General features: G+C 37.4%; 1 protein-coding gene across 8 annotated transcripts in view; it reads left to right on the forward strand.

Annotated features, from left to right (window-relative positions):
- Positions 1–15,909, forward strand: part of ULK4 (unc-51 like kinase 4) — a 250,315-nt gene that overhangs the window by 3,127 nt on the left and 231,279 nt on the right. For 3 of the 8 annotated variants that reach the window (XM_064444057.1, XM_064444056.1, XM_064444058.1), the window contains exons 2-11: positions 155–303; positions 1,521–1,620; positions 7,464–7,603; positions 9,169–9,331; positions 10,586–10,687; positions 11,525–11,608; positions 12,526–12,601; positions 13,226–13,321; positions 15,060–15,184; positions 15,304–15,373. In XM_064444057.1, the coding sequence (XP_064300127.1) occupies positions 166–303; positions 1,521–1,620; positions 7,464–7,603; positions 9,169–9,331; positions 10,586–10,687; positions 11,525–11,608; positions 12,526–12,601; positions 13,226–13,321; positions 15,060–15,184; positions 15,304–15,373 (1,094 nt within the window). In that variant the 5' untranslated portion in view covers positions 155–165. Of the gene's footprint in view, positions 1–22; positions 304–1,520; positions 1,621–7,463; positions 7,604–9,168; positions 9,332–10,585; positions 10,688–11,524; positions 11,609–12,525; positions 12,602–13,225; positions 13,322–15,059; positions 15,185–15,303; positions 15,374–15,909 lie in introns of those variants that run through there. The other 5 variants (XM_064444054.1, XM_064444059.1, XR_010371656.1 and 2 more) reach the window with 4 other exon arrangements.

The raw sequence follows: 15,909 nt of genomic DNA on the forward strand, positions 1-15,909 counted from the left end.
TGGAAGTATATAAACTCTATTTTTAAGAATGGGGCGGGTAAAGACTATACATAAATCACTACTAAATTTGAATTATCATCCCCCCGCACCCTTTCTTTAAAGGTTTATTTGTTTATGAGGCTAATACCATGTTTCCAATCCATTGCCTGTAAAGCATCCTTAAGTATGGAGAACTTCATTCTGTATGAAGAGATTGGAAGAGGAAATAAGACAGTTGTTTATAAAGGAAGAAGAAAGGGGACAATTAATTTTGTTGCTGTTCTTTGCACTGATAAATGCAAAAGAGCTGAAATAACAAACTGGGTAAGTAATTTTTTATCCTGCTATATCTGGGAAAAGATATAGCTTGTACAATCCTTGTAGCAGAGGTAACGTAAAATAAAAATAGCATATATGTCTTTTCATGGAGTTTGTCACAGTTTAGATCAGCTTATTAAGATTTAAAATCTTATAATTTGAAAAGATTCTTATTTTAATTTATGTATTTCTTAATATTATTTTATTGTTGTTTAAATCACTTGTGTAAACCCATGTTTACAGACTTACTCTTTCTGAGTTATGTCAGAGAACTTGTAAAAGCAGCTGCATGTAGTTGTTTGCTTTTTGTTATCAGTTGTGCAAATTCAGTGGTAGCAATACCTCAAGAAAATAATCAATATAATCAATTTTTTACTTACCAAGAAGAAATTATTTTTGCTGAAGCAAGAATATTTAAAGTAAATAAGTTCTGGTTTGTAAAAGTTTGGCAAAGTTTTAAACATATAGTACTTTCTGGAAAAGAAACTGTAACTGATACAGTTAGGCTTTCCAGATATTTTGTTTTTCTAGTAGATAATTTATGTTTCAAATTCCCTCTCATTTTCTCAATGATCATTTATTGGGTGATTAATCAATCTGCTCAAATTTATTTTTTTTTTTTTCTTAGAAGTATATTCCTCTTAGAAGGCCCTCAGGGGTACCTTACATGCCACTCTGAGAAGATACTGAGGCTTCTGTAGATATCAGGCTATGTAGGTGTGATAGAAATATAGATTTCCAAGGACCCTTGAATGTTTGCTCTTGCCTGATAAGATTAGAAATGACAGAAAAAAGTCTTTTTATTTCCTTTTACTATGTTCACCGCATTGCCTCACACTTGTTTGCTCACGGAAAAGAAAATAGGAATGCACGTTTGACTCCAAATTCTGATTTGAAATTTGTTGGGTTTTTTAGTGGTGCAGGAAGTGCTTATAATTTTGGGTTGGGGAACTTCCTATATTTTTTTTTATATATTATTAAAAACAGGTGAGTTGGGCAAGGTCTGTGAGGAAAGTCATCTTTCCTCGACATACATGTAAAACCAAAATATTTGCATTGGAAAATTATTCTAGTGCCTGGAAAGGGTAAGAGAACAAGTAGTTGATCTAGAGTAAAGTTGTATTGTCTCCCTCCCCCTTAAGTCAATATATATATTGCTTCCCCCTCCCCGCCCCCCCAGTTAAACTGGGGAAAACTTTAAACTGCTAAAAACTTTGTTCTAGGTTCGTCTGACTCATGAAATCAGACACAAGAATATAGTGACATTTCATGAATGGTATGAAACCAGCAACCATCTCTGGCTTGTAGTGGAATTATGCACAGGTAAGATAAGCTCAAAAGGTAAAAATTAATGGAGCGAGTATTCATAAGAGATTTCTTCTAACAGGTTCTCCACAAAAAAAATCTTTAAAAAAGCTTAATAACAATCTGATTATTAACTTGAGAATCCTTTTTAGATATAAAAATAGTTTTGCTTTTGGAAACATCTGTAGAAATCATTTGAAGTAATATTTCTCCTCTGCTTCACTATATATATGTTAATTGATGTGGCATAATGTTGGGTTTTAGTTGCTGAAGAGGTAGACTAATCAAGGGAACTTAAAACCAAATTGTGAATAGTTGGAGGGTAACTAAGTAAAAATTACTTGAGAAAAGTTTTCTAAGGATTGGCAGCTTTGGGTTCTCTTTTCATTTTATAGCACAAAATAGTAAAGAGAGCAAGGAGCAAATCAAATTATAATGTACAAATGATTTAATATGTTAAAATAAATTTTTTAATCAAAGGGTGATTCTGTAGCTAATAGTAAATTATCTATGTTTTCTTCCCGTTCAGTAGAAGTATTATTACTTTTATGTTAAGACATTAATTTCAGAGCTCTGAGAACCCAGAACTTCATGAAGTCATTTACTGAGTTTTGGTAGGTTCTTGCCAATCTATTAAAGAAATCTTTTAAGGCTTTCTGTGATTGAGATGACTGCATGTTTTAAACTCCAGAGGGTGTGCTTTACTCCACATGGAAAGAAAAAGGCGGCCAGTTGTACTAGAGATGTATGTTAAGATTTTGGTGTCTGGAGTTTGTTTCACTGTAGAAGTTCATATTACACCTTTTTTTCTATCCAGAATTCTGTTTCAAAAATTACTGAAGAGAACCTACAAGTTCTGGGTGGGGGGGAAATCAGATCATTCTTTCAATCATTAAAAGTTAAGTTAATGGTTCATACGGAGGCTTTGGTCTATTTGTTTAGTCTAACTTATGGGCACATATGTAGGTCATTAGGCAGCGTTTCATTAAGTACAGGTTGACAACCAGGAGACCAACCACCTCAATGGTGTGCATGGCTATAGTGGATCCTTGTGGACCCCTCCAGGGAAACCTGTATGCTCAATTAGCTCTCTGTATACCAGTGCATACAGCACGGGGAATAAACAGGGGGAACTAGAGGTCTGTGTGTGGTTGCAGGGCCATGGTCTGACTGCAGTCACAGAAATATGGTAGGATAGCTCACATGACTGGAATGTGGTCATGGATGGATACAGGCTTTTCAGGACAGACAGGCCAGCAAGGCGAGGTGAGGGAGTTGCTCTTTATGTGAGGGAGCAACTGGAATGTATTGAGGTCTGCCTTGGAGTCGAAGGAGAACAAGTTGAGAGCTTGTGGGTAAAAATTAAGGGGCAGGCAAATATGGGAGACACTGTTGTGGGTGTTTGTAACAGGCCACCTGACAAAGAAGAGGTAGTTGATGAAGCCTTCTACAGACAGCTGGAAGTAGCCTCACAATCGCAGGCCCTGGTCCTCATGGGGGACTTCAACCAACCTGATATTTACCAGAAAAGCAATACGGCAAGCCATGCACAATCCAGAAGGTTCCTGCAGAGCATCGAGGACAACTTTTTGATGCAAGTGGTGGAGGAGCCAACGAGGCGAGATGTGCTGCTCCACCTTATCCTGGCAAATGAAGGGCTGGCTGAGGATGTGAGAGTTGGGGATAGCCTTGGCTGCAGTGACCATGAGATGATTGAGCTCAGGATACTGCGAGGTAGAAGCAGGGCTATGAGTTGGGTTACAACCCTGGACTTCAAGAGGGCAACTTTGGCCTCTTCAAAGACCTGCTAGGAGGAATCCCATGAGCTAGGGCTCTAGAAGGCAGGGGGGTCCAAGAGAGCTGGACACTGTTCAAGGACCACTTCCTTTGAGCTCAAGATCAGTGTATCCCTAGGAGGAAGAAGTCAGGCAGAGGAGCCAGGAGACCTGCATGGATGACCAAAGAGCTTCTAGTGAAACTGAAATGGAAGAGAGGTGTTCATAGTATGTGGAAAAAGGAACTGGCCAGTTGGGAGGAATATAGGAATGTTGTCAGGGTATACAGAGATGTAAGGAGGAATGCCAAGGCCCACTTGGAACAAAACCTAGCAAGGGATGTCAAAGATAAGAAGGGCTTCTTTAAATACATCAGCAGTAGAACGAAGACTAGGGATACTGTGGGCCCACTGCTAAACAAGGAAGGGGCCCTGGTGACGCAGGATGCAGAGAAGGCAGAGTTACTGAATGCCTTCTTTGTTTCAGTCTTCACTGCTAAGGCTGGCCCTTAGGCATCTCAGCCCCCAGAGGAGATAGAAAAAGTCCGGAGAAAGGAGGACTTCCCCTTGGTTGAGGAGGATTGGGTCAGAGATCACCTAGGCAAACTGGATCTTCGCAAATCCATGGGCCTTGATGGGATGCACCCGCGAGTGCTGAGGGAGCTGGCGGATGTTCTTGCTGAGCCACATCCATCATTCATCTCTCCATCATCTTTGAAAGGTCATGGAGGACAGGAGTCGTGCCTGAGGACTGGAGGAAAGCAAGTATCACCCCAATCTTCAAAAAGGGCAAGAAGGAGGACCTGGGAAACTATAGGCCATTCAGCCTCACCTCCATCCCCAGAAAGCTGATGGAGCAGTTAATCCTGGAGGTCGTCTCCAGGCATCTAGAGGACAAGAAGGTTATCAGAAGTAGTCAAGATGGATTCACCAAGGGAAGATCACACTTGACCAACCTCATAGCCTTCTACAATGGTGTGAGTGGCTGGGTCAACGAAGGGAGAGCAGTGGATGTTGTCTATCTTGACTTCAGCAAGGCATTTGACACTGTCTCCCATAACATCCTCACAGGCAGGCTAAGGAAGTGTGGGTTGGATGAGCGGACAGTGAGATGGATAGAGAACTGCCTCAACAACAGAGCTCAGAGGGTCGTGATCAACGGGGCAGAGTCTGGTTGGAGGCCTTTCTCTACCAGTGTTCCCCAGGGGTCTGTGCTGGGTCCAGCCCTGTTCAATATATTAATCAGTGACCTGGACGATGTGAATGAGTGTAACCTCAGCTGGGAGGAGTGGCTGATATGCCAGAAGGCTGTGCTGCCATCCAGCGAGACCTGGATAGGCTGGAGAGTTGGGTGGAGGGGATCCTCATGAAATTCAACAAGAGCCAGTGCAAGGTCCTGCCCCTGGGGAGGAACAACCCCATGCACCGGTACAGGTTGGGGACTGAAATACTGGAAAGCGGCTCTGTTGAGAAGGACCTGGGAGTGCTGGTGGACAGCAAGCTGACTCTGAGCCAGCAACGTGTCCTTGTGGCCAAGAAGGCCAACGGTATCCTGGAGTGCATTAAAAGGAGTGTGGCCAGCAGGTCGAGGGAGGTTATCCTTCCCCTGTATTCCACCCTAGTGAGACCACATTTGGAGTGCTGTGTCCAGTTTTGGGCCTCCCAGTTTAAGAATGATATGGAACTCCTTGAGCAAGTCCAGCAGAGAGCTACCAAGATGATCAGGGGACTGCAGCATCCCTCTTCTGAGGGAAGGCTGAGAGACCTGGTTTTGTTCAGCCTGGAGAAGAGAAGACTGAAGGGGGATCTTATCAATGTTTATATATATCTGAACGGTGGGTGTCAGGACGATGGGACTATGCTCTTTTCAGAGGTGCCCCGCGACAGGACAAGGGGCAATGGGCACAAGCTGGAACACAGGAAGTTATACCTCAATATGAGGAAAAAATTCTTTCCTGTGAGGGTGACAGAGCAGTGGAACAGGCTGCCCAGAGAGGTTGTGGAGTCTCCTTCCCTGGAGACATTCAAAACCCGCCTGGATGCATTCCTGTGCCCCCTGGTCTAGGTGCACCTGCTCAAGCAGGGGCGTTGGACAAGATGATCTGCAGAGGTCCCTTCCAACCCCTACCGTTCTGTGTTAATATGTATTTTTACCTTGCAGTATTGCAGTTTGCTGCAAGGAGAGTGTCTTGAAGGTAACTTACAAATAGAATAAGACATGAATTGCCTATTAATTTTGTAGAGCCTTAAAAACTGCTTTTGAAATACAGAAGACCTCTTTCACTTGTCTCAAGGTGACAAAGTGAGTTTCTGTTATTGGGTGCACCATACTTCTGTGTTTCTAGTTTTGCTATTTTTATTCCTTTGTGTATTTGGTCATATCATGGAATTATTCTGTATTCAATCCTCTAAATTACATTGTAAAAACCAGTAATTAAACACAACGGAAAATTCTTTACTATAGCTATGTAATGTGGGCTTGGTTTTAAAGGAATGACTGATTTACTAAACAGCATTAAAAAGGCTTAAGAAGAAAATTATTTTAAGATTCAGCAGTGTTGAATGATTTGAGGAATACTATGGTGTCAGACCTTGTAGTCTTGCTTTTCTCTGAAAGAAGTTGCTGAGCAAAGGGGGGAAGAAAAAGCTCAGGAAAATCTATTATGTGATTTAAAATAAAAGATCTAGTATCCTTTTCCATGAAAATGTCTCCTAACCCCTGTTTTCATTTAGGGACTTTTTTTTTTTTTTTTAATCTGCATGATTTGGCTAAGACACATGTAACAGATAACCCAGGAAACCCTTAGATAACTCAGGAAATACAAACTGTAGTCTCAGGGGAACAAGCCTGGTGCAGGAATAGTAAAGGACTAAATGAGGTTGAGGAAAGGGATTTTGGGAGAGATGGGGAATGTGTTGTTTAGGATAGGAGAGTGGGACAGGAAGGAGGAGAAAGGCTGTTTGAGCAGTGTGCTTATGGGAAACAAGATTAGGAGAAGTTCAGGTCCTGTGAACAGTTAGGACAGGAATGGCTCAAATGGGATGAGTCAGATGATGTACCTGAGAATCAGTGGCAAGAAGAGAGGTGGGTTTGTTTTATTTATTTTTTTTTCATGGACAGAGGGACACTAACAATCAGTGGGGAACGCATAGAGAGTGAATGTGAAGTCTGGGGAAGGACACATGTGATGGAGGATATATGTGAGGGGAAATTAGAAGGCTTTGAAGGTGTAATCTGATCAGAAACAGAGGAAGAGCTGGTTGGAATTTAGTGGAGGAGAACGGTGATTTTAGAAGGACAGAGAAAGGTCTCATGTTAGGATGAGAAGTCCAGAGAGATACAAGTAGGACTTGCTGGGCCAGGAAGCTGGGATTTGTGTGAGAAACCTGGAAAGTGAAAGTTTAGTCCTGGGTATTTTTGGGTTGGGTTTTTAAGTTTTTTCTTTAAAAAAAAAAAAAAAAAAGGGAGGGAGGAAAGGATGAAAATGAAAGAACTGGGGCACATGAGTCAAGAAAAGGACTGTGCAGAAATGATGTGTGAAGAATAAACAAAATAATTTATCTATTGTATGTTGTTGACCTCAGGACCCCAGAATGTAATCCAGTTTTACTGGTTCTATTGTCTGTGAATTCAGTGGAATATTGCATGTCATTAGCTTTAGCACTTGTTCAGAGAAGTTGATAGCCTGCTCTTGGTATTGTGTATTCTTTTAAATCACACAGCAGGGATCTGGGTAAGGAATTTGAATAAACCCACTGTGTACTCTTACATTGTGATGTGACACGGTTTCTGGGTTTCTTTTTTTCCCTTCTGTTTCCTTTGTAAAATAATCAATATTAAAGCAATTTTGAAGTCATGCACTCAATTTAGTTCTAGTCAAAATTAAGATTTTTGTCACAGTGTTGGAAATAGATTGTTTGTTTCTGTACATATTGGATTTTGTGACTATTAGATAATCTCAGGAAATATCTTTAATATGATTTTTGCTTGATATCTTTTGAAGACGCTTATATAATGTCCTTGGGAATTATTTGTATGGCATCTTCTTTATATGCACTTGCTGAATATGGGTTAAACATATTTCAGGTGGTTCTCTAGAATCTGTTATTGCTCAAGATGAACATCTACCTGAAGATGTAGTGAGAGAATTTGGTGTTGATTTGATTACTGGTTTATACCATATTCATAAGCTTGGAATTATCTTTTGTGAACTGACGCCTGGAAAGGTAAGAAAGAGTATTATTTATCATGTTTGCAGTATGTTTTGAAGTAATAGAAAATGCTAATGAGGGAGTAAAGTTAACTAAACTTTCATTATTAATAGCCTTCTCCATTGTTTCCAAATGCCATTTACATTATTGTCTTGCTTGTGCATAAAAATACAAATCTTTATGTTGTTTTTGATTTTGTGTATGTGTGGAATTTATGTATATTTTTGCCAAAGTCCATGTTTGTTTTTAATTTATGTAGTAACTAGAGTATAACTATAACAAAGAATTCTTGCTAAGGAGTAATTGGTTTTGATCTTGATCTGTAAGAGATCAAGTTGCCCTTCTCTGAATTTTCTGTAAAATCTTGCACAGTTATATGCAATTTCTGTAATTTTGGGGTCCAAAAGCACTAGAAAAATATATGAATAAAGCATAATGGAGATGCCTCTATTCTTCCAAAGAAGAATGTAGCTGTAAAGTAATCCTCTGAGTACAGAGCGCTAAAGTAAGACTGCTTCCCACCATTCCTCCTCCCCACCCCCCCCCCACCTATCTGATTGAATGGGCTATTTCTCCAAACAATATTTTCAAAGTCACAGAATGGTAGGGGTTGGAAGGGACCTCTGCAGATCATCTTGTCCAACGCCCCTGCTTGAGCAGGTGCACCTAGACCAGGGGGCACAGGAATGCATCCAGGCGGGTTTTGAATGTCTCCAGGGAAGGAGACTCCACAACCTCTCTGGGCAGCCTGTTCCACTGCTCTGTCACCCTCACAGGAAAGAATTTTTTCCTCATATTGAGGTATAACTTCCTGTGTTCCAGCTTGTGCCCATTGCCCCTTGTCCTGTCGCGGGGCACCTCTGAAAAGAGCATAGTCCCATCGTCCTGACACCCACCGTTCAGATATATATAAACATTGATAAGATCCCCCTTCAGTCTTCTCTTCTCCAGGCTGAACAAAACCAGGTCTCTCAGCCTTCCCTCAGAAGAGGGATGCTGCAGTCCCCTGATCATCTTGGTAGCTCTCTGCTGGACTTGCTCAAGGAGTTCCATATCATTCTTAAAAATCCCCAATTTTGGGGATTATGAAGCTTTTAATTACGAGAATAAGCAGTTGACCACATAGAGAAAACTCTCACCAAGATTGGACTAAATCTTTGGAATTTTCTGCTAAATAAACCTCAAAAGATTCACTTTTTTGCCCTTAAATGAAGTGATGTTTCTTTTTACTATGCCTTTATTTTCCTATACAGTTTTACTGTACTTTTACTTTCTTTTTTATAGTAATGTCACTGTTCATTTAGATTTAATAACGAGTAAACAAAAAGGCACATTAAACCTCTTCAGGGTTCTACTGTGAGATTCTGTAGTTTTTAGGTTATAAGAAAAAAGGCAGTATTGGTGTTGACTTAACTGAAAACACTGAAAAGCTTTTCTTTTATAGTATTACCTCTATGTACTTAAATGGTTGATATTGTGATTTTTTAAAAGAAATTATTTTATACTTTGTATTGGAAATTTCAGCAGTCATCAGTTTGAGTTTATGATACTTGTATGTTGGATTATGTTTATTCCTCTAGATTCTGCTGGAAGGGCCTGGCACTTTGAAATTCAGTAATTTTTGCTTGGCTAAAGTGGATGGTGAAAACTTGGAAGAACTTTTTGCTTTAGTTGAATCTGAAGAAGGTGAAGGAGATGTTAGTGAAAGCACTCCACAAAGATACCTGAAAAACAGATTTCGAGGTAAGATATTTTTACTAGCTAAAATTAACATACCAAAGGGACAAGATGAAAGTTGGAAAAAGCCTTTGTTTGAAGTAATATGGAAGAAGACCTTGAAGTGAAATAGCTGTTTATCGTTCCATTGGGGCTGACTAAATTTCTAGAAAAGCTGAATAATTCTGTTGTGTTATGATTTGTGAAGATTAATGTGCTTGCCTGTGTCTTTGCAACAGAAAGCATGGTCTGTACATTTTCTGTAAGCAGGTTTAACATATCCTACATATGGGGTATTTTTAAAGACCTCTCACAGATAACGATGTGTCATAGCAGTTACTGTTATCAGGAACAATGGAATTTTTGGCAATATTTTATGGGAACAGAGAGAGCTTTCTTAATACTTTGCTTTCTCCTGCTGAAATTCCATACTGGAAATACTAAGACCAAGACCAGATCTTTATTCAGGAAGAAATACAAATCTAATCTCTTTCCTGTTGCCTTTTAGAACAGCTGTTTTGATGTGTATGTTTAATGACCTTTTGTCACTTAAAAAAATAAAACCCAAGAACAAAAGAATCCAAAATAAGCTTTTTAAAGGACTATGGAATTCACATTTTTGCTGAGTTTGTGTAATTTGTTAGAGATTTTTGAGAACCGAGTTGGTGTTTAGATGGCAACTACTGTAGAAATAAGACCTGTGTATTTCTTTTTCTATATCAAGACAAAAGGGGTGTGTAAGCTGCTGTAATTTGATATGTGATGTTTTCATAGTGTTTTCGTGTGAAAATAGCTATAACTAGTTTAGATCAGTGATCCAGTTGTCTAGCTACCTTGTTTTTGTAACAGTTTTTTAATTTCATGAAGGTTTATATCTTGGGATAACTTTTTTAAAAAACAAACAAACTAACCTAATGTAATTATTTCTATTACTCACATGAGAATTATGTTGGTTAACCATTCTGCTCAATTTGCTTGGTTCTGGAAGCTGTCAAGGTATATCAAAACATACTTTGCACTAATCACGTGTTAGAAAAGTGTAGCACAAGCAGCTTGGTTAATAGAAGTGAAATAACAAAATAGCATATATAATCTTATGTAATTCAGTAGTAGTATAGGAGAAAGTGTCTTTGAAACTACTTACATGTGGTATTTCAGTTTTCTTATACAAAGTAGAGATAATCCTTAACTCACTGAAGTGTGGAGACAAAGTTTGAAGTTTTGAACAGGATAAACCATGAATGAATAATAAAAGTGCATTATACATACTGTATTTTGTAGGTTCTCTGTTATACACAGCTCCAGAAGCAATAAAGGGAGAAGACTTCTCCAAAGCCAGTGATCTGTGGTCCTTGGGATGTTTACTTTATGAAATGTTCTCAGGTTGTAAGTTTGTGTATCTCTTTAATATCTGTGATAATGGAAACATAGGTCGTGGTTCCAGAGTAAATTCTTCTTAATTTTCTAGTGAAGACACAGAAAAACTTAAGACAGGTTGTAAAGATTTCTTGAAGTATATACTAACTGTACTTAAAAAAAAAAAGGGAGTTTATCAAATAATCAAGTGAAATAATGCTATTAAGTTGTCCTTTTGACTGTGATGTAAATAGTATACTAACCAACCTGTATCGCTTAAATACTATGATTTATAATTATAGCAGTCCTCAAATTCTGACAGTGTAATGTTTTTAATCTCCTCAGTATTCAACTCTGGGTGCATTAGTTTGACCCTTGAAAGAGAAAACTCTTTCACTAGTATAAAACTAGAGTCTTTGGGTTTCCTGCAGATAAAGTACCTGTTAGCACTGGCTGCAGCTGGAAGGAAAATTTCGTGATAAAAGAGAATTATAGTGAAACCTTCTGAAGTCTTAATACGCTGCTCTGTTGAATCAACATAGTTACTTAGATATTGAGACTTCTGCCTAGACCTTCTCCTGTTCTTGTTTCATTGCTGATTCATACAGGGCTATCATGGTGATCTCCATGAGGCACCTTTGATGCCTGTTCTGTCCTTGGTCTCTTTTGCTGTCCATGGTAGAAGAATTTAATGCAAGGTTTTCTATTTAAATTGGCAAGAGAACTTGATAAATAGAATTTGGGCTGAGGGTATTTATTTCTTTGGATGTTTGCTTACAAAAATGAGCTCATTGTATATTATTGCACCTGACAGCCATTTTGAAGTTTGCCTAATTTATGAAATACACTTCTGTTTGTTTGTAGGAAGACCGCCGTTCTCCTCAGACAGCTTTTCTGAATTAATTGAAAAGATTTTATATGAAGATCCATTGCCACCTAGACCAGAGGGTAACATTCTGTTATTGTTTAATGAATCAAATCAGAGTAATACTTACAAGGTTAAAGTTCTGTTTTGTAGTATTTCTTCTGAGGCTGATTGCTGGAATCAGCTGACCAAAGTTAATGTTAGCATTGCCTTCCTTCCCTGTTAATGATGAATGCTTATTTACCTTTTGACAGACAGGCATATCATTTAGTGTTAAGAATTAAAAGCAAATCTACCTTCTGGGATGGAAGTTTTTTATCTCAGTCATTCTGAGCATCGGTGGTATTCATGGAAGCACTTAATATTTAGTGGCCCTTTTCAGTCCAAAATAATGTAGTGAAAACGGTGACCTGTAGAATTAAAACTGTTGTTACTTGTTTTAATTCTAAGGGAGATTTTGTTTTCAGAGTGGGTAAAGTGCATTTCATAGTTCTGACCTCTCAGAAGTAGAGTCTTTCTCAGTTAAATAGGAATTTTGGAAACCTCTTTTGTATAATATACTGCAACAATGGTCCTCTTAAAATTGTCATGGTTGGGGGAAATTTAATTTCAATTTAAGCAGATTCTAACTCCACTTTATTTCTTACTAATAGCTATATGATAATTGGAGGGTGCTTTTTTTAACATATAAACAATTTTAATTAGTTTGGAGACCAAGCATTGGTAGCTTGTTTGGTTTGTTGGGGTTTTTGGTTTGGTTTAGTTTTTGTTGTTGTTGTTCTGTGCTTTTGTTTTGGTTTTGTTGTTGTTTTTTTTTTGAGAATCCTTTGAAATGCAAAGAGTGTATATTTAGGATTCTTCATAGGTTCAGACTTTTTCAGATGAAATTACTATTAAATAAATTTTTCTATCATTATCTGTAGATAATGATTTGATCTATATGGTGTGATGTTTCTTTTTGCTGCCCAATACTTATCTTCTCAAGTACTTCTATTTACAGCTTCTCCTTTTTGCAAACCTTCTGCTGAGTTCATTAGTTTGCTTGATGGCTTGCTTCAAAAGGATCCTCAGAAAAGGTAAACTGTCTAACCCATGACAGTTGTTTACATCCATCTTTTTTTCACATCTGGAAAAAATAATTGCTATGATACTGTATATACAGTAATTTGTAGAGCACAAAGAATGCAAAAATTATTTAATCCCTCATAAAAGAACAAATTGTGCTTTTTCTTATATGAAGATGTACAGAATTAAAGTTTTGATTAAGTATATCTTTGTATTTTTGTAGTTGGTGCTACATAGATAACTTTGTAGCAGACATGATGGGTAGTTTTAAAATTAGATGTCTTTGCTTTTCCAGAGCAATCTATTTTACAAGGCTTTGATTTATAGGGGATATAGTTATATTTTTAAATAACATAACATTTTCAGTTACAGGGTAGCTCAGATAATTTAAATGTTGGGATTGACTGTGCAGTTTCTTTCATTTTTAGTCTTATACTTCTGTTTTGCCTGAATTATCCATTCTGATTTAAGGCAAAAATCTGTCCTGTAAGAAAACTCATTTGTTGACCAAATAAAAGTGACCAAAAGGATTAATTGCTCTGTAGTGTCACTGGGTTCAAAACCTAGTTCTGGTATCTCTCTCTGGAGCTGTACTTTGCCACCGCTTTTTCAGTTTGTTTGTTGCTTTTCAAAAGGTTAAATTGGACAGACCTGTTGCAGCACCCATTCTGGAAAGGATCCCTTAGCCATTGTGGTGGTGATTCTGCAGACCGCTGGGGCACAAGCTCAAGGTACTAAATGTGTTCAAGGAAAACTTCTTGTATAGTAAACCTAAGTGAACAAATATATAAATATTTTTATTATGGTTTGTTGTGAATTTTCCCACTTCGGAATTTTGCTTAGGATTTTCATGTTGTTAACTAATTGATGAATGGAGTTTTACACCATTCAGTTTTGGATGCTTAGGAATTACCCTGTCAGTGTATTACACTGTCTGTTCACTTTCAACAGACTCCTTCCTCCTGCTCTCATTTTTACTGTTTATATAACAATGAAGCACAGTAATTTGACTTTTTTTTAAAAGCTTCTGTAGAATCTTATGAATATGGGTCAATTTTGTCTCTACTGAGATTTCTTTGTTTGTTTTTTATGCATTAGGCTTAAAGCATCACAAAGCCTATCAGTACAGCATCTTAGATTTGTGGTTCAGCCTTATATCCATGCAAATGCAGCTGACCCATATTCTTTGCTTATGACATAAAGCATTAATCTAAGGTTTTTTTCTTCTATATTTGTAGTACTCTACAGTGCTATATACACAGAAAAACCCAAACGTTTTGTCAATAATAGGCTCTGTGTATTAAAAAGTTAGGCTTCTTCAAAACTTGCTGTTTGTTGTTTTTACTTTTGAATTAGGATATTTAGTGTTGATTTTTATGTTATTTTGTTCTAAATATTTGAAATATACTTTAGGTTTCAGTCTAGGGAACTAATGTGAAAATAGTTTTCTTTTAGAATGCTGAGTAGTTTTGTGTTCTGACTATTTTAAAATTTGCTCTTGTGTTGTTTAATACCTATTTCTGATACCAGTGCTGCGGTATTTTTGTTATTAACATTTGTTCTAGTTTGAAATACAGCTGTTTGTCTTTTATTACGACTTTCACCACCAAGGTAGGTAAGAAATCAAGATTTAAAGTTTATACCAAGAAGTAAGAATTTATTCAAGGTTTTAACAAGACTTATGTCAGTCTCCACCACAGTGCCCATCTTTGAAGAATTCTCAGAGAATCAGAAGAATCTTAATGTCCTACAAAATATCAGGCTATTTTAATTTACTCTTGAGGGTTTTCTAATGCCTCTGAAATAGCTGCTGGTATATGTGCTGATTGACAAACATGGCGAATGCAGAGCATAGTCTTAACATGCAAGAGAAGCTTAGTACTTTTTCTTTTCCAACTCTGAGGCCCATGTGTTTTTCCTTCACAATCTGGGTTTGATTAATATTTGATATCTTGGAGACCCTTCAGAAGGTTATATGACCCAGTTTCCTGTGGATAATACAGGGGTATATTTAAAAAACCCAAACAACCAAAATCAATACACTTGCAAGTAAGTGTGACGTAAATAATAAAGAAAAAAAAAGGTAGTTTTTATTGATCTAAATCTAGGCTACTAACTTCATTATTAGAAGTATGTTTGTTGTGACTTTTTGCTGTGAAGATTGAATGGTCTCTAAAGCTTTTAATATTTCTTTATAGCTCTGATATTATCGGCTAATAATTTAGCTTTTCTAGTTTCTTTCATGCAAGTTCTACAGAGGAAGCTACACAATTTTTAATACTTTCCAAGTAATGTTCTGTAAACTTATTTTTCATCATTGCTGTTACTAATATAAAAAGTGTGTAGCACATATTACAATAGTATGCTGATCTAGAGAATGACAGCTAAATCGTATGCTAATAAGTGCAACAAATAATGGATATGATCCCTCTTTTTTAATCTGTGTAATTAATATCTCTTATTAAACAGCAGTGAAGACACAGAATCATCTGTGTCTTGGAGTGCCAAAGAGCCAGTGGATACTCATAAAAATCTAGATAACCTGTCATCCTCAAGAGCAGATAATAAGCTACCAAGCACTTGTCTCAAAACAGGTAATATTATTCATTACGTTATTTTGAGTCCTGTGAATTTTGTTAGTTTTGCTAACGTGATTATTCCCTATGTTTTATTTTTAATTTCTGAATGCAAATTCATGTTCTCTTTTCAATAGAAATTCAGACTGAATTGCGCCCAAAAAATGCAGTTGATAGTGAAACAAATGAATCAATATTTCTTCTCAGGTATGGAAATCCAAATTTAGAAAACCCCTGAAACCCTTTATGGTTTTAGTTTTGGTTTCCAACCCCAGCCCTTGTCTCTTCAGACATTTTATTGTTCTGTTTGTAACGTCTTGTTATCGTGTCTCCTTTGGAATTGTCTGTCACCAGTTTAACACTAAGACACCTTTGAAAAGCTGCTGAAGTGGTGTGTGCAGTTAAAACAATTCTCTTATGTCTTTGTTACACTGGTTTTTGGAAGTAGGCTTTTGATTTCTTAGCTGTCTGTCTAAACAGAAGAGCTTATTTAGAAGTTTCTTTCCTCCTTACTTTATATATATGAGAATATACTTTGACTATGCTTACTTTAAATAACAAGAATAACCATTCAGCTTATGATCTGCTAATAAACTCTGCCTGCAGCTTTTCATCACAAGCTGTTGGTAACAATCTACTAAGTACTACCTAGGTATTAAATAAAATATAGTGATTTGTTTAACAGTGATTTGTTTTAGTTGAGGGCTGATTCTGAATCTTTGTACTAGCTTTCAAGCCAAGAA

This window comes from Phalacrocorax carbo, chromosome 2 (genome assembly GCF_963921805.1).
Source record: "Phalacrocorax carbo chromosome 2, bPhaCar2.1, whole genome shotgun sequence".
NCBI lineage: Eukaryota > Metazoa > Chordata > Aves > Suliformes > Phalacrocoracidae > Phalacrocorax > Phalacrocorax carbo.